The sequence below is a fragment of the Tyto alba genome, unplaced genomic scaffold, assembly GCF_018691265.1.
Source record: "Tyto alba isolate M040663 unplaced genomic scaffold, T.alba_DEE_v4.0 Super-Scaffold_17, whole genome shotgun sequence".
NCBI lineage: Eukaryota > Metazoa > Chordata > Aves > Strigiformes > Tytonidae > Tyto > Tyto alba.
Genome location: NW_024881279.1, coordinates 247,945 through 266,712, shown reverse-complemented (window position 1 = coordinate 266,712; position 18,768 = coordinate 247,945). Strand labels below are relative to the sequence as shown.

General features: G+C 40.8%; 1 protein-coding gene across 1 annotated transcript; it reads left to right on the top strand.

Annotated features, from left to right (window-relative positions):
* The first annotated feature begins 379 nt into the window (after positions 1-379).
* On the top strand, positions 380-15,003 carry LOC104356778 (butyrophilin subfamily 3 member A3). The gene is given in 10 exon segments (XM_042790481.1): positions 380-450; positions 4,887-4,964; positions 5,082-5,095; positions 6,875-6,994; positions 6,997-7,230; positions 7,981-8,265; positions 9,198-9,296; positions 13,717-13,737; positions 13,918-13,944; positions 14,459-15,003. Coding segments are annotated over 10 exon segments (1,494 nt in total).
* Positions 15,004-18,768: the final 3,765 nt, after the last annotated feature.

Below are 18,768 nucleotides of genomic sequence, written 5' to 3'. Positions count from 1 at the left end.
AGGTGTTTTCTTACCAAGGTGATGTCTGCCTTCAGACTCTCCTGCAAGAGAATAGCTTTAATATGTAAAATGAAAACTCAAGGAGATAATTAAGAGTTGAGATCTGAAGGAAATAATTCTATCATTGTGCAAATACTGAAATGATTTCTTCCTTTCAAATTTGCCATGTGAAAACTAGGCAACTAGAATTCTTAAAATCCTGTGTCATGGATAAAAGTCAGGTGTAAATTAACACTGCACTGTTTCTGTGCTCTAGAGTCATAACACTTTTTTTTCTTCTTCTTACCTTCCCTTAGTTGTACACTTCCAGTGCTGTCTGAATGGTATGTCTTAGGCAGGAAACCTCATAGCGTATCAAGTATTTTTTTTTCTCAGGAACATGAGGAAAGAAGGAGAGAATGAGAAAGCTGAGCTGAGTTTTGATTCCGTGAAATTTGTAGTTGTGTTCAGGTGAATCATGCTGCTGAGGGACATGATTCAGTGGTGGACTTGGTAGTGTTAGGTTCATGGTTGGACGCCATGGTCTCACGGGTCTTTTCCAATTTAAATGCTTCTATGAAACTGCAAAGGAGAATAAAACCCTAATGCAGAGCCCTGAGATAGGTAAGTGGACTATCATCAGGGTCCAAAGCACAATGCATCCTGCACATGTCAGTAGAAAAGTAATTATCATTGGCCTCCTTACTGTGTGGTCACCTCTAATAACATCTCTGAGAAGTCATTTTAAATAGAAATAAGCCAATTAAACAGTGTAGCTTATTTTCATTGGGGCTGGACAGCATTCATTTTCAATTAGTATTTTAATAAAATTAGATTTACCTGCTTGATTTTTAGTTTTCTCTCCTTCTGAAAAGTTCAGCACATAGAATACAATAAATAATATTAACGGAGTACTTACTGGATATAAATTGGAAGTTAGAAGTTATTTAGTGGATTTCTGTACTTCATTCCATAAAGTCTTAAACCTGTGTCACTTCTGTGGGAAACATCCTTCCAGCACACTTTCTACCAGATTGTTCTATATCTAAGCACACACACACAAATTCTATAATACTTAAAGCCTTTCTTTTTTTTGGGGGGGTGGGGCGGGGGTAAGGGGGTCTGGGTGTGGAAAGGGGAGAAGTAAATATCTCATATTATGCCTGGAGTTTTTCACATGAAAATTATTTGATTCAGTTGAGCCTTTCAAATAATTTCAAGTGTTTAACCACATTAAGTGGTGCCATCACACCTAATAATTAGACCAGAACAAACAAACAAATAAAAATTAAAAAAAAAAAACAAAACAAAACCAAAACACAGAAAAAAATACATAACTTTAACAAAAAGACAATTAATTGCAACAAAAAACCAAAAGCATCTTACCTATCATTGACTCCAGTTGTTTTTTTGCTATAAAAGACAGTACACAGCTATCTTTTTGTAAGCTCTTTAATAGAGTAGGTTAATATACTCAGCAATACCAGTATATGTATTGCACAATCATACAGCAAGTGCATCCTTGGATTACACTGTTCACTGCTCTGAATTAAGTACATATAAATCAAATTCAACAATTTAACCCATGAATGTATCACACTATTTCAACTTTATTGTATTTAGATAACTCATTAAGTTATTAGTTAAAAACTCATTAAGCAGGATGGGGAAAAGACTTACTTGCATTCCTGGTAGAGGCCTTTCAAAGCCTGCTTAGACCATGCCTTAACAGACCATATTTAAGAGGGATATTCAGATGCATAGACACCTAGTGCATTTGAGATGCCTTGGGCTACCCCAAGTGGCATGTAGGTATCTCTCAAAAAGATCTCTGGTCTCCTATAGAAAGCCTGGTAGTTTACATTGTATCTGTCAGATACAACCAAAGATCAATGAGGTATTTGCTTCCTTCCAGGATGACAGTTAAGGGGTAAGTGGGATGATCTGTAGGCATCCAAGCTCCCACTGGAGATCCATAAATGAAGCTCACAGGGTTTACAGGGCCACTCAGCTAACTACAGGTAGTTCTGAATAATCTCAAAAATGGCAGAAGAGTGGTCATCAGGAACAGAAGGAATGCTAAAAGCTTGTTAAGAGATCTCACACCAACAGTAGGAATGTGGTTTCAGTTTTCAAAAAGGTCACTGCTGATCCATGTTAATTCCTTGTAAATATCTGCAGTCTTCACTAGAGAATAGACCTCATATGGGATATGATGTGGTGTTGTCACTGTTTCCTTATGATTGAAAAGGGCTGGCACTCCTGCAATTACTATATTGAAAGTCAACATTTGAATTTTTTTCCCTGAATTTACATCTCAGATCTCTGAACATCTTAGCATCATTTCAAATGCAAAGGAGTTTTACCTTCTTCCATTTCCATCTTCACTTTTACTGAAAATAAAGAAAATGGGTCATAATGTTAATTACTCTTGTAAACTTCCCTTGTCATAAAACAGTATACTTTATGTACGAACAGAAATAAGTGGGGTGAAAATTTTAATTTAATTTAACCTCATAAATTTCCCAAGGCTTCTTGTTAGTCCATTGGAAAGCCATACTAGAAAATGAGTTGCACTTCACAGGTACAAAAGGATTTGAAACATAATCCTCTTGCTGTACTTTGGATCTAGGTGTGTAGGCAAATAAGCCTTTGGATATATCCTACTATAGGCTGTTGGTATCTGCAGGTACTGGCTGGACAATTGCACCCAAGGGCAAAAAATCGCTCATGGTGAAAGTTCAGTTTTCAATACTTGGAAGCTTTAGTGAGGAAATTAGTGAAGTCTACCCCTTGTATAGATATGGAAAAGGAAAGTACGTTTGTTCTGGTAGTATAAGCCAAAGGTTTCTCACTTCCATAACTCATGCTGAATTTAAAATGGATACTTTGGATCTTGCTATTCAGGTAAGGAACTAAAGTCTGGTTGAAACAGAATTGTGCATAATTAGATTTTTGGAGGGCTTTGCATGAATGTTGAGCTGGTGGTTTGCTATTTACAGTGCCCAGGGAATGATTCTAGTTTGGAATTAAAAAGGCTTCTTTCTTGTCGGGATCAGTGGGAATGTGTTACCATCATTTGTGGGTGCCATTTTAATGAACTTGTTAAAGATCATTTAAGTTTCTTTTAATTTACTGCCTTAATGTAATGAATAAAATAGTCTGCTTTCTTAAGAGTGGAAAATGCCTAAATCTGATCCATGATTTTGAATCATACTAGCAACCTTTATTAAAGAAATTAGTCACTAAAATGTTAATTGTTATTTGCTAGGTTGCTTGAAAGAGAGAGTATGCTGAAACTGTTGTGACAGATGGTGTTAGTTTGAGGATACAACATGCTGATTCTGAAACATATTTCCACTTATGAAAGCAAGTTTATTTGCTCTTTTTGTGTCAGAAATATAGACTTGTTATGTGTTTGTCCGGTAGGTATGTATCAATAAGACTTATTGCATATACCATGACATAGATAATCTTAATTAATGAAGTATAACTCAGGTATAAATTTATTCTGCAGATAATCAATATAAAAGATACAGATTTATACATTCATGTATACGAAACAATAAACCTTTCCTAGATTTTACAGCTGCTGAGTGGTGCAAATCTGTGGCATTTATTTTGCATTTCCTTTTTTAAAAATAATTGTTGGCTTGTATCTGAGAGCTTTTACCTTTATTTGGAGGAGTGTAAAACTGAAATAAATAGGAGAAAGACAGACAAGGCTCTATAGCTTTGCTGCAGTTTTTAATTCTTTTTATTATTTCTTCCTTCACTCTAGATCTTGGAAAAGTTAAATTTGCATTCAGATGAATAATCATTCAACAGAAATATCAGTTAATGAGTGCAGAGTACAACAAAGGCTTGGCATTCTGCAGTCACAATCCCTAGCTTCCTTTTCCACTCTTTACTGCTTCAAGCTTCGTCTTTGTTAGGAAAGCAAAGATGCACATCAGTTAGCCTTCACAAGAAAGTGAGCACTGAGTGTGTTCTGCAGACCTTGCATATGGACAGAAATCCCTTTGGGCTCTGAGGAAACCAGTCCTTTGCCATGTTGTGTTTAGTAATACAAGTAGTCTAGGTTGGTCCAATTTTTTTCAGAATTCACAGGGAAAGCTCTGGCTGGAGGAAAGTACTTACATTTTATACTAGAAAAACTATTGAAACATTGGGTGAGAATCTGTGCACCTAAATTTACACACCTAGAAGCTGCATGCCAATATATCCTCTCTGACTTTCTTTACAGCAGTCAACAGGTTGCCTCACCTACATATTTCTCCCCAAGTATCTAAACATACTTACTTAACTCATATACAGCAGGTGAATTTCTCCCATTGCTGCTTTTAGTGATTGTATGGGCCTGGAATAATCATTTGATGGCCAATGTGTGTTACTTAGGTCAGGAATTTCCCAGGTTGAATCCATGGTTTCAAATGGCATGTGCATCTGTTAATATTAGAAATGTGTAGGCAGTTTATTCAAAACAAGAATGATGTAGAAATTTTTTCTTGTCTTCTCCCATTTTTAAAGATCCTTTCTAGAAATCCTGGATTATTCCTCCATCTAACAACGATAACAAAATTTCTGACCGAGCAAGCATGAGTAAGAGAAACAACATATGGAGTTTCAGTGCACAGTAGGTGCTTTCTAGCAGGACTTTGAAATAAATGAACTTTTTAAAGACTTCTGTCTGTCTCAGGGTGTCACCTTCTTGAAGTTAGACACATCTCCTTGGGTTTAGATTTAGCCTCGTGTCATCTAGAAAAATGTTGCTATCCTGGCTAGAAGTTTACTGAACACTGAGTGTGTCATGGATACTTAGGGACCAGGCCTGTGAAGTGCCCTTAAGATCTAATATAACGTTTTTCTAAGTCTCTCAAAAATAACTCTTTTCTCTGGTGGCCAAGTGTAAGTCTTAGAATCACAACTTAATTGACTTTTGTTAAAACTAGCTTATTTTATCATTTTCCTAATTTCTCTTATAGGTACCTAAACACCTCTGAGCATTTGTCCTTGTGTCACTCCATATATAGCAATATATAGAGAAACGTATGGCTCTAGTTTGAGTCATGCTTCACATTTTCTGTTCTGTGCTTGAAAAGATTACAGGAGTCTGGTAAAATTTGCCCTAGAAGTTCTGCTTATTGACGTCTTACAAAACTGCAAGGTGATGGGTTCCAGATTTCAGCAAGCAACAACTCTTCATATCGTTATTTTCCTGCAGATAATTTGTTCGGTCACAGGTAAATCTAGGTTCTGTTCTAATCAGAATTTGATTTTAAAAGAGATCTAGTTTCAAGATCTAGTGGATAGATCTAAAAGTAAAATCAAAACAAAAGAGATTTGTGGGGTTTTTTTGGCAATACATATTTTATTTGCAATGTATTTGTAGAAGCACCTGATTTTTATATATATAGCAGACACCCACCATTCCCTCCACTCATTTTCTAAAGCCAGAATCAATCAGTAGCATTACATGAAATCTTAATACTTTTCAATCATGCAGATAGCACAAGAACTAGGCAATACTAAAGACTCACTTAAAGCTTCAACATGGCATTATAAATATTCACAAGCCTCTCCATAACTGTTTTTTGGGAACCTTCCTTTCTCTGTTTTGGAGCAATTTTTCAGCTTGGCTGACACTGTTACTTTGTCATGTTGAGAAAGCCTAGGTTCCTTTTTGTATCTCCCACTTTAGAGTACTGAACTGAATGAGAAAATAAACTCTGTAAAGGGCCATTAGTATTTTTGCTGTTAAACCTCAACACTAAGCTTGTCCTTTTTCCCTAACAACCATTCTGCCAGAAGTAGCCTGTGTTTGAAATGAAATGTACTTATTGTGGTCCTAGTGAAAAGATTATGGACATCTGAAATTAGGTAGGTGAAATCCTACTTTTGTGAGTCCCAGCTTTACAAAATGAACTAGCCTTTCTGCATGATAGACATGACATTTCTACTTCTGAACCAGTCTACAGACTGAGCTCGGTGTTTTCAGCTGCATCTCCCTGAAGTTACACTATGTTCTTAGGCTAAGTGGTAGTGGTGAAGGATGGCAAGGGCCTACAGTGACAAAACTGTATTTGTATATGCTCATATGTGGCTGCAGAGATGTGATCTGATTATTGTGCAGGATATCTTTCTCTCCAGTCCTCTTGTGCCATCAGTCTCTGCCTGGTAAACTAGCCTTTACAGTCAAAGATTATGGAATTTGCTCTTGAAATAACGTGCTGGTCCAAAACATTTTCTGATTTATTGATTTTTACCAGAGCAGATTGGCTGCCTTTTCTTGCATTCACATATCTATATGTATTTCATTTCCTATAGGAAGTGTTAATGAGAACATGTGTGACAGTACTGCATCCAGCTCTGGAGTCCTCAGTACCAGAAAGACATGGACCTGCTCGAGTGGGTCCAGAGGAGGTCACAAAAATTGTCAGAGGGATGGAGAACCTCTCCTATGAGGACAGCCTGAGAGCACTGAGGTTGTTCAGCCTAGAGAAAAGAAGGCTCTGGGGAGACCTTATTGTAGTCTTTCAGTACTTAAATGGGCTTACAAGAAAGATGGGGACAAACACTTCAGCAGGACCTGTAGCAATAGGACAAGGGGTAATGGTTTTAAACTAAAAGAGGGTAGCTTTAGACTAGATATAAGGAAGCCATTTTTTACAATGAGGGTGGTGAGACACTGGCACAGGTTGCACAGAGACGTGCTAGATGCCCCATTTCTGAAAACATTCAGGGTTGGATGGGGCTCTGAGCAATCTGACCTAGTTGAAGGTGTTCCAGCTCATTGCAGAGTCTAGATGATTTTTAAAGGTCCCTTTCAACCCAAACTATTCTATGATTCTATGATCCTATCATGGGTAAGATTTACATCTAAATATTTTTGCAGGCCAGTATAAAATTATTCCTCCTGACAAGCCTGTCATTGGACTTATTGGAAAAGGAGTCATCCTGCCTTGCCAGCTGAAAGTTAAGATAATCCCTGAGAGACTTTCCGTTCAGTGGATATTTACGGAAACTCCAAAAAAATTGATGTGACCACTTATGATGGAAAAAACCCACACAATCCAGTTCATGAGGACAAGACATACGAGGGCAGGACAAATTTTTTTCAGTCTGAATTTTATAAGGGAAACATGTCTCTTTACCTGAAAAATGTCATGCTCTCGGACAAAGGGAAATACACCTGCAGTGTCTTTTCTGAGAATTGGTACGATGAAGTGGTGGTTGACCTGGATGTGGCAGGTGAGTGGAATGCCAGGCACTTGTTACTTCTTCCTCAGCCCAGTTCTTTAACATCAGAAAGGTGTATGGGGTACCAATGGGCTAGATTTTTCTCACTTGCTCTTAGCCATGTGAAAGACTAGACTCTGCTATAGGTTAGGCTACTTCTATTGCCAGCAGACTCTGACTAGTCATACATGTCTTTTTATAATGTCTTACAGACGAGTGTAGGCAACACCTTAGCCTTAAAACAATTAAAGTTATGAGAGAGATTAATCCTGTGGTAAAAAAAAAAAAAAAAAAAGAGCCTGGTTTTGCAGATCTGAGGCAACTGAAGCCTGACTGAAACAACTGTACTTGGCACTACAACCCATTTCTCATGGACTTGACCTACACATCATCATTTTCTGACCAGTATTGCACTTTTCATCTATTCATGGTATCATCCAACTTTGTTTTACCAAACAAATTTTGAGGCAGTGCAATGTTACTTTATTTTGATTCCAGTTGTTTGTGGAGATAACAAAAATCAATCCAAAGATCTGTATCTACCAAGACTGTGACAGGGAAGTTATGTACAAATGTCCCATTTTAATGTAACAGGGGAAGAGTTATTTACCAACAATTTAGGGAAAATTAAATTTCAAATCTGATGAATTTACACACTGTGTTTATAGATAAATCTAGGGAAGACCTCCCCATCATGTAATGTTTGATGAGACAATATCTTGTCTCCTGTCTGCTGGAGCTTGTTTGTTTGCTGTTCTATAGCTAAAGGTGACAAGTCTTCAGTTTTCCTGGATGGTCATGTGGGTCAGGGCATTGGCCTTACCTGCAAGTCACAAGGATGGTTTCCAGAGCCCCGAGTAATTTGGCTGAACAGCAAAGGACAGACACGGGAGGAGAAAGTGACCACCCAAAGCACAGAGACTTCTTCAGGCATTTTTGATGTTGTAAGTTCCATGAATCTCGAACCAGGATCTGACAAGGAAGTGTCCTGCAGAGTAGTCAATAACCTACTCAACGCAATGTGTGAATCCCGAGTCCTGATTTCAGGTGAGTGACCTCCAGGATCAGTTGGTGTCAGTACCAGTTGGGAGGCTGCTGTCCACTGTCTCTCCACTGACCCTGGAGTGATCCTGGACACCCAGCCCAAGCACAAATGACTACTGTTTAGATGGATAACATGATAAGAAATCCATCTTTATGTCTTACTTTTCTTGTTACATTCAAGATATATCTTAGCTATAAATACTAATGCAGAGTTCTTGTTAGATGCCACCTGAGAGCACTGTGCCAGTTTGGAGAGGGAAGGATTTACAAGCACCAATGGGGAGAACAAAGGCCCTACAATGCTGCCAGGATACCCAGCACAATGACCTGAGACAGCTGCAGTATGCCCACAGGAAATACTGAACATCTGCTCCCATCCCCTTCTCTCTTCCCACCATGATTACTCTGAGCTTCAACATGTGCCTCTCTCTAGATGGATTCCTAGTTTGGAAAGTAGGCAATTTTATTTCAGCAGGGGAAGAGGGGGATCCCTTTTTTTCCATCTGAAATTCCACTGGAGACAGTTCTGCTTTGCTGAAAACTTCATCTTGTGGTTCAACAGTTCAAATACTGGCATGGGAGATGGGTTGCTCAGCACATGTCCCTCCTAAAGAGGTAGCTTCTCCAAACATGCCTCTACCCATGGTAGTCTGAGTCAGAATGAGTTTGGGTGTATGCAGTGTAGGTGCATGGTTAGACTATCTGCACAAAAATGTCTAATACTATCTCTGATGGCCTGAAATACCTGGAAGAGCAGAACATGGATGGTTTGGATTTTAGGGGAGACCTGCAACCCTTAGGGGTGGCAAAAGGAGACTGTGAAGGATGCATTACAGCAAATAAAATGGCACTAGACACATATGCTTTGGCCACTAGAGCCTGTCATAGCTGATTCACAAATATTCTGTGAAAGTAACATCATTTATATTTTACAGATGTCTTCTTGCCTTCCACTTCACCTTGGATGACAGCCTTCCTTGTAATTTTATTTCTTAACATGGCTGTTGTTGCTGTTATAGGTTATAAACTAAACAGTAAGTATTTCCATCTACAACAGTTGATATGAAAGTTTTCATCTACAATGCAAAACACAGTTAATGAAAACTTAAATAGCATTTTAACATCAGATTCAGAACAAGACATATGGGAATGAGAGGGAGAGAGAAAAAATTAACAGATGTATAGTTGAAAGTAGAGCATGAGTGGAGGCTGTGTGTGTGTGAATGCACAGAGAATGTTTTACAATGAGGTCACTACTGTGAGATATCATTTTGTATGATCACAGATTTTACAGGTACAGAATATGATTTTAGCTTTTATAAGAGTGGATTTTTAAAACATTCTTATTTTAAAATGAGAAACTTGGAAATATACTTCAATATTCTCAATAGACATCTTGTTTAAAAAAGTAAAAAAAAAAACCTTTTAAAAGTTTCTTTGTTTTTCCAGGTAGTTTTACACAATCCCATGAAGCAGGTGAGTAGTGAATAAGCTAAACATAAACCCCCGTGAACATACTTTAGGATAAAAGTTTATGCTTCTGAGCCAGCAGCATTCTTGGAAGAAGTTTTATAGATGTGATAATAATGCAGGCATGATCAATATTTAAGTATTTCTGTTTTTCAGATAACCAAGGTGACGGGTGGGGTGTAGGTATTTGGACACTGCTCAGCTCCGGGTACTGACAGTGCTGCTTAAGCAGGCAGCTTTGCTTCTTTCACTCATAGGTAGATCTCATCATCACAGACAAATTGGAGTTCTCTCCTGCTGTACAGACTCCAGTACTACAAGACAGTCAATGGATTGTATTGCTCCAGAGCTCACTCAACTGTTTCTCAAGAATAAAAATATATATATATACACTGAACTGTCAAAATGTCAACATGAGATGATGAAACCAATACAAACATTTTTTATCTGCCTATCTATTTGCATGTAGAAGTTCTCCTTGCCTCTAGCATTTTCCCAGATATGAGGTTATAGACGGGCTTCTTCAGTAAATGGTTGCTGATCCAGTAGCTCTTTTTTCTTTAGGTATTTCTAAGACATTCTAGTATTGAAATAGCCCTCCATTAAAATGATTCTGTTTTTTCTACAGAACTGATTGATTCAACTTTCAACTAGTATCCCAGATCCTTTGACTGGTATAATTTATTTTTTATTGTTTTGAGAAAGTGAATAATTAATATTGCTCTTTTTGTTGTTTTTCAGTAAAGTTGAGGAAGAACAAGTTAGCAGGTAAAAGCTCCTTGAAAACTGTGAGGATATCTTGAAAACATAAAATCAAAGACACTGTTCTAGGGCATTTTGATTTCTTGGACATGAATCTCAAAGGTAGCAGTCCTTACCAGCATAAAGGATTCAATGACAACATATTGACCCTTCCATAGGTAGCCTAGAGTAAATCACTCAGGATAATCCTCTGACTCTTGCAAAATGGTGAACAGACTGCTATACTGTGATTTCATATGATTTCATTAATACCTTGAGGTATAATCTTATCAATGCTGTGGTTGCTCTGAAAATGCCATTGTTCTATGTCAGGTTATGCGCCATTTTTTGCATGGCTGGATCACAGTAATCCCTGTATTCAGATCCTATGCCTCCTCTGCTTTAATCTGCTAATAATTCCCAAGACTATTAGAGAAAAATAAAATTAAATAAGCCTTGATCTGTTTACTGCTAAATTACACCCCATGGCTTTAACTCTCATCCCCTCTTCTAGCCTGAAGGAACAAGTGACAATTCCTGCTACAATTTCTGCAAGTTCTGTGTGTCATCAGCATATATTTCTTGTCAAATAACAATAACATAAGAAAGACGTAGTCCAGAGGAGCTTAGTTATCCCATTTTGGCCTTTCAACTTACCAGTAAAATTCAATTTATTCAATTTTCTAAAATAATAAAAGTCTCAGGTTCCTCCTGAGGGTCTTGTCTTTGTAGTCAGCTAAGAGAAACAGAGAGAGGTCAGATTCAAATGGTTTGAGAAAGCTCTTATTGGGGAGAAGACTTGGGAGGTGAAGGATGGACTTCCTGCATTGATTATAAGGGACCTACAAAGCAATTAGATACCTAAGAGAGGTCAGATGGAAGTCACCTCATCTCTCTAGCCAACTAAAATCTCTTCCAAATTTGTGTACTAGTTTACCTGTTTGTTTGTTTGTTTGACTTCATAATTCTTTGTATAACTCAACCTTCCTTACCTCACCAAAAAAGTTAAGTTGATCATGGATGGTCCTGTGTTAATATATTATTGAAGAAAAATATTCAAGAAAACATTGTAATTCAACTTTTAAAATATGATACTGAAACTTATACATTAATAATCTTGTATCATTTCTTTCAGAAAAAGAAGATTGTAAGAAAAAACTAGGTAAGAGTACAGTTTTCCTGTTCCTTTTAGTACATCTAGTGTGCATATTATTCACATCCCTAAAAGAGCAAATGAGATGTAGATTTTTATAGGAAATACTTCTGGATGTGGCTGTTCCCTTTAACAAACATTTTTATGACCTTTTTCCAGTTTGATTATAAATTAAAAAATGATCCATTTTCCAATAACTTGTTGGTTCTTTAGTAATTGAGGACAATGAAGTAATTCAAAAGCTCATCCCATCTTTTTTAACTTCTAAATTAAACAAATTGGCCAGATGATAGTAATGTGTTTTCTTCTTTTTTTGTTTTGTTTGTTGATTAACTTAGAAACACAGAAGAAGACAAACAAAGGAGGTAAATGTAGTTCTACAGTTAAGACAGTGTTACTCAACTCTTACAAGTAGGTATATATGAGACAATGAAAATAAGCTACTTCATAAAAAGCATCGCAGCTTGCCTTTATTCAAATGATTGTTACTTCTACTTCATTTTTAGTCACTGATAAAAAATATTCTTTAGTGTGGCTCTACTTCTAAGCGGCTTGTGATATTTTTCTGTTTCTTTGTAATCTCTCTGCCTGGAGTCTTCTTGACCGTACTGAGATTTCTTGAAGCTCTGACCTACTGCTCCTGTTCTTTTCACTTTCTGGTCAAATTACTCAAACAGCTGTAGCTAGCATCACACAGACAAAAATGTACAGCTCGGACTCTGTATCATGAGAAATATTAGCTTGGATGTTTAGCTACATACAAATAAGTATTAAGGAAAATGCCATGCCATGCCATGCATCCCCTTCTCCTCCTGCTTAATCCCTCAACTAAGATACCTGCCTGGAGAGGACACATATAACGAAGACCCTCCTGAAGGTCAACTCCTGTTGGATAAGTAGGCCACCTGAGCACCAGGTAGGAGATTTCAGGGCATCTCAGATAGCATTGAGCAACTTGTGCTTATGAATAGAAAGTAGACAAATAACTTCAGACAATTTATGCTAAAATAGGGAAGATACTAGTAGTGCCATCAATATTGATCATCAATATTACTAGTTGCACCTAGAGAACTCAAAAATGGACACCTGCATTTGGTTACCTAAGCCTGCATAGCAAGCTATTTTGTGTTTCTTTGGGTTGAAATTCAGCTGTTTATACTAAGATATCTAGATTCTGTTGATACGCTATGAGGTTTCCTGCCTAAGACATACCATCTCAGACAGCACTGGAAGTGTACAACTAAGGGAAGGTAAGAAGAAGAAAAAAAAGTGTTATGACTCTAGAGCACAGAAACAGTGCAGGTTAATTTACACCTGACTTTTATCCATGACACAGGATTTTAAGAATTCTAGTTGCCTAGTTTTCACATGGCAAATTTGAAAGGAAGAAATCATTTCAGTATTTGCACAATGATAGAATTATTTCCTTCAGATCTCAACTCTTAATTATCTCCTTGAGTTTTCATTTTACATATTAAAGCTATTCTCTTGCAGGAGAGTCTGAAGGCAGACATCACCTTGGTAAGAAAACACCTTGTATAAATCTTACATTTTATATGAAGGTCAAAAAAAGTAAAGCAAGTGTTCAGATGAGCCTGACTATCTGTGAGGTGAAGCCAATGTTAAGATCCTCACAGTGAGGTTCGATTTTCTCCTTCAAGAGATTTGTCACACAGCTCAACGTAAGGCCTCTTTGAATAGTCCTCCTTACTGGATGTTTTTCTTACCTAAAAATTACACCAAAGCTAGAGTCACCTATGTTACATCATGAGGTTTTTTCCTTACAAATCGCATCCACCTGAACCATTACGATGACGGCCAAGAAATTAATTTCCTCCACACAGCCCAACTGGCCAACATAAAGTCCTCTAAAATGCTTACTAGATGTAAACAAATGCAAACCTTCACTAGAGGACCAGTTTGTGTTTCTCACCTTGCAACGAAGACTCAGAAATTTAAATTACACAAATTGAAAGAAGTCCTCATACTGACTCATGCCCTTGCTTGATCTTCTATTGTTTGGGGTTGTCTAACTTTGAAAGAACCCTCACAAAATAATTACTAATAACTAGAACATCTTTCCCTTTCAGAGCGTCTCAAAGCAGAGATGGGTAAGTGGTTTAAAAGTCTCATTTTATTGTTATATCTACTGGTACCTTAGCAAAGTCCACCCTAGGTCATAATCACAGTAATGACAGTAATTGCACAACAACAGACAGAAATACTCTAGATTGACAAGTATCTAACTGCCCAACAGATTCATAAAACACTACTCTCTTTCCTTTCTGTAGATTTCTGGGAAGCCAGAAGCCATGCGGGTAAGCAAGCAGAATGAGGGGTGTTAAAATGCAGTGGCCATCTGCCCAAGTTACCCGGAAATTACAATGTCAGTCACCCTGAAATGACAAGGCCATGATGTAGGCAGACCGATGGAGCTGGAGCCACAGGACTGTGCCTGGCTGGGTTAACAGGGAATGAGACTGGGATGCGGCTGTAGGGAAGACTGAGAAAAGGACTTGCTGAAAGGTGTCAAAGTTGTGGGTGGAGTACGGACACAGTTCTGGAAAGGATGGAATGTCATAAGGAAAAGAGAGAGAGATTTATTGTAAAGCGTGTGGACTTGTACCCCGAGAAAGGACATGGCTGTGACAGCTCCAAGGTGCCTCTCGGTTCATCGGTGATTCATTATCCCCTGTTCTGGGGAACATTTAAATTCTTTGTTGAATCATGCCAGGACCCACTCAGACCCTGGAACACGTCAGCGCACAGCCCCGTGTGGAGAGAGGTCCCTGAGCCACCTGCTCATCGAGTGATTCTCCTTTTGCCTTCCAGTTCCCATTACTGTGAACGCTGACTGCCGAGTCCTGGAGCTCCAGGTGCCAGGGTCTTCAGATGGGGAGTGCGAGGCCTCTGAACCTGCTGGCATGAACACTCTCTCCACAGTCCCCGTCCTGGTGGGGAAGGAAGGGTTTGCAGCTGGGAAACACTACTGGGAGGTGGAGGTTCGCCAGCAGCAGGACTGGGTGCTGGGGGTGGTGAGGGAGAAAGGGAGACAGGAGGAGGAAGGGACCCTTCCTGGGGAGGACTACTGGGCTCTGCACAGGTCCCAGGGAGAGATTTTCTCCAGCGAAGGAGGCCGCAGGACGGAGAAGCAGCAGATGAGTTACTCCGTGGTCGGTGTACTTCTGGACTTGGAGGAAGGGCAAGTGAACTTTTACGAAGCAGAACAGATGGACGTCATAGTGAGGATACCTCTAAGGCTTGGAAAGGAACCTGCAGAAAGATTTTACCCATTTGTATCCAAGAGGGAAGCGACACTCACACCTCTTATCCACCCAGTCTTAATCCCTGTTCCATTAAAGATTTTTAAAATATGATTGAGATCTAATGGACTACGGAAAGGCTGTTCAGTGGAAAGAGGGGGAAATTTAAATCTCAGACATCAGTAATGCAAAATGAAATACACAGAAATCCGAGGCTGAAATAGAAAGAAAAAAAAAAAAAAAAAAAAAGAGAGGGGGTAGGGTGGGGAAAGAATCGGCTAGTTGAAAGAAGATTGGGATCAGATTCAGAAAACCCTAGGCAGGAGTCTGAGTTCCTATTACAGGTCAAGAAAGTCTTCTCAGTACAGCAATGGTTTCGGTTGCTTGAAGATAGAATTGTAACTTAGGTGATGTTATATAGCCTGTCTTTTCTTCTTCTCTAGGCAACAGGACTTGCACTCCATGTTCTGTATTTATATCAGGTTGAATGCCATCCCTAAAGTTAGGCAAGACAAATTCTACCATTCCTGTATCAAGAAATTAAATACCTGTATTTTGAAGGAAAAGAGTGTCATTTTGAAAGCTTGTCTGTTAAACTTTAAGCTCATTGGAAAAATTATGTTAGGAAGAGGAGTTAAAAGAGAGCTCGGGTTTTCTAAGAATGTGCTAAAATTTGGCGGGGTACAGAGTATACTTCATTTCTCTTCATCGTTGTGGTGGGTTGAACCTGGCTACCAGCCTAGCACCAGCACAAATGCTCACTCCCTCCTCCTCCATTAGGACAGGGGGAGAAAACAGGAGGAAATGGAGGGAGAAAAACTCCTGGGTCAAAATAAAGACCAGGAAATCACTTAGGAAAAATAGATAATGGGTCAAAATAAAGACCAAGAAACCGCTTTCTGTGCCCATCTGCCCACGTCTCACCTCACCCGATGACCCTTTCTGCTTGAAAAGAGTGGCCCCTCTCCAACAAGAAGAGATTTTCTCCACCAAATACCACTTTTTTCCCCCCTCGATATCTTCTGCAGGTATTTTCCCTGGAAAAATAGTTCATGCCTAAATGCCTGAATCTAAAATTTTGCGGCTTTTCAAGTGGGAAAAAAATCAAAACAAAACGACACACAAAAAACAGACACTAAACTGTGGAAAAACAACAACAAAGAAGAAATAAGGGGCCACTGAGAAACTCAGTACTGCCCCAAAGCTGCTATTAGTTTTGCTCCCTGGTTAACCCAGCCTGGTTTTACAAAGTGAACAGCTCCCCTCAGAGCTCCTGTAGCTCCCGACATGATGCTTGCACAGGCCTTGTGGCCAGCAAATGAAATAATGTGGTTTATTTTTCCCTGGAAATCCTTGTGTGCAAGAGATGCACAGTGCCACAGTGTATGCCACGGTGAGCCACGCACGCAGCCAGCGCAGATAGTGCTCCAGCCTGGCCAGTGCCCAGGGACATTTATCCACGTTGGCCTTTTCTCTCTGGCAGAGAGTTCCCACGCTGGTAAAATGGGGCTGGGATGTCCAGGTTGGGATAACTTGGGTTTTGCAGTCCGGGGGAAGGGCTGTGTGTTGGGCACCTTGGTGACCAGATCTGCAGCAGACCGTGTTCTCCAACATTCTGTTCCAAACCCCATTCCCACCCACCAGGCAGATCAGGTTTTAGAAGCAGCTTTGCAGGCTCCCGTCGCCATGAACCCACTGTGTGCCAACCCCTCGACTCATCCTCAACAGTTCTTGCTGGGGAATTGACAGCACTTGGTTTGGGAGGGCCCAAGTGCACCCACTGCCAAGAGGGGAAGGCTCTGTGTGTGGGATTGTCACTTAGGGACACTCAAAAGTCTCCTCAGCATGACCAGCATCAATGAGCTGTGTAGAGACAGCAAGGAGAAAAGGTGTTGAGGGCATGTGACACCAATGCCATCCCGCAGCAATAAGGCCTTTTGAATCAGTCCCATGGATGATGGTTTCTTCATGCCGTGGCACAGCCCAGGCGAAAGGGTTCATGATAGTTACCACTGCAGAACTGAAGACCGACAGTCCAGTTAGAGAATGAGCCCATGGAAAAAAGGTGAGAGACATCCACGAAACGATGATGGTGGCGAGGAGAAGTGGTGGCTGTGGTGAGGTGGAGCAGAGCTGAGGAGAAGCGGAGCAGTGGTGGCATGGAGAAGAGCAGAGCGGTGGCAAGGAGAAGCAGAGTGGTGGTGGCGGTGCGGAGAAGCGAAAGACCGGTGGCAAGGACGAGAGAAAGACCCGGCTCTCGGTCCTCGTCTCTGATTTATTCCCTCAACCCCACCTACCACTATCAGTGGTGCACATACCCAGTACCATCGCTGGGGTGAGCGGGTCTGACTCTGGAGTTTTAGGTGGTTTCTAACCTGTCGTGGTTTAGGCCTGGTTGGCAGCCAACCACAATGCAGCACCTCTCTCTCCCTTCCCCTCCAGCAATGAGAAGGGACAGAGAGCCAGGCTTGGGGTTCAAGATAGGACTGGGATGGGGGAAAATCCCCCTTTTATGATCACGAGCAAAAGGCAGACTCGTTAGGGGAAGAAAAAAAGAACATACATTTATTACAGACACTGACAAAACTTAACAGAGTAAGACAGTGAGAAGCATTGCCACATCTTGAGAACACCTTCCCCCCACCCCTCCCTTCTTCCCGGGCTCAGCTCTGCTCCCGATATCTCTACCTCCTCCTCCAGTGGCGCAGGGGCAGGGAATGGGGGGTGCAGTCAGTGCTGCCACTTCCTCCATGTTCAGTGAGGGGAGTGTCCGGAACTTGTTCCCCCCTGCTTCATCGTGGTCCCCCTCTCACAGGAGACGGTCCTCCACAAACTTTCTCTGACTTGAATTCCTCCCATGGGCCACAGTGTTCCCCACACTGCTCCGTCATGGGTCACTAACTTCCTCCGACTGGATTCCCTCCCACGGCTGCAGTCCTCCCCGAGCTGCTCCAGCGTGGGACTCCCCCGCATGCTGCAATCCTCCCAGTGCTGAATTACAGCAGTGAGGCTACCTTTTCCCATGAGACCCCGGCCTTCTTCGGGCACAGAACCTTGATCATCTGAGCAGGAACAACAGGCCATAAATCAATGTCTGCTCCACCGTAGATCTTCATGGGTGGCAGGGGGGGCTGCCCTGCCGTCTCACCACAGGATACAGGGGAGTCTCTGCTCCGGCAAACCTCCCCCCCTTTCTTCCTCTGTTCCTCCACTGACCTTGGTGTTCATGCAGCTGCAGCGACTCCTCCTCACAAGTCCGACTGCCCGTCACCACGTCCCTTCTTAAATACGTTATCGCAGAGGCGCAGCCGATTGGCTCAATTTCCCAAACAGAAGTGGAGCTGACGTGGAGCCACAAACTCCTGACTGGCTCAGCTTTGGTGTGCGCTGAATCCTTTGTGGAGCTGGCTGGAATTGTGTCTGGCACAGGGCAGCCCTGGACCTCCTCCCATAGAGACCATTCTTGCAGCCCGCCCCCCCCCCCCCCCCGCCCACTACCAAAACCTACACCCAGTACAACCACACCCGTGAAATAAATGGAAACAGCTTTCTGCATTTGGCCGAGTCCCTATGAAGTTTCTACAGCACCTTTAAGGTCAAGCTGGTCCGTCCGGAGCTAAGAAAAGCAGCTGCCTTTGGGAGGATGGGACAGGGAATGAATCGTAGTTGTCTTGAAAAAGTACTGAATGTGAAAAGTATATCTGGTTTGCTTCCCATGGATGCTCAAGTTGCACTGAGAATACAGAGAATTTCCCCAAATAGAAGTGAGTATAGGAGAAGAGTGACAAGGACCAGTGACTAACTTTAGGCCAGCACTCCTAAAAATAACCTCATAGCCTTTGGGGACTTAGTGAACTTGGCCAACAGGGACAGCATTTG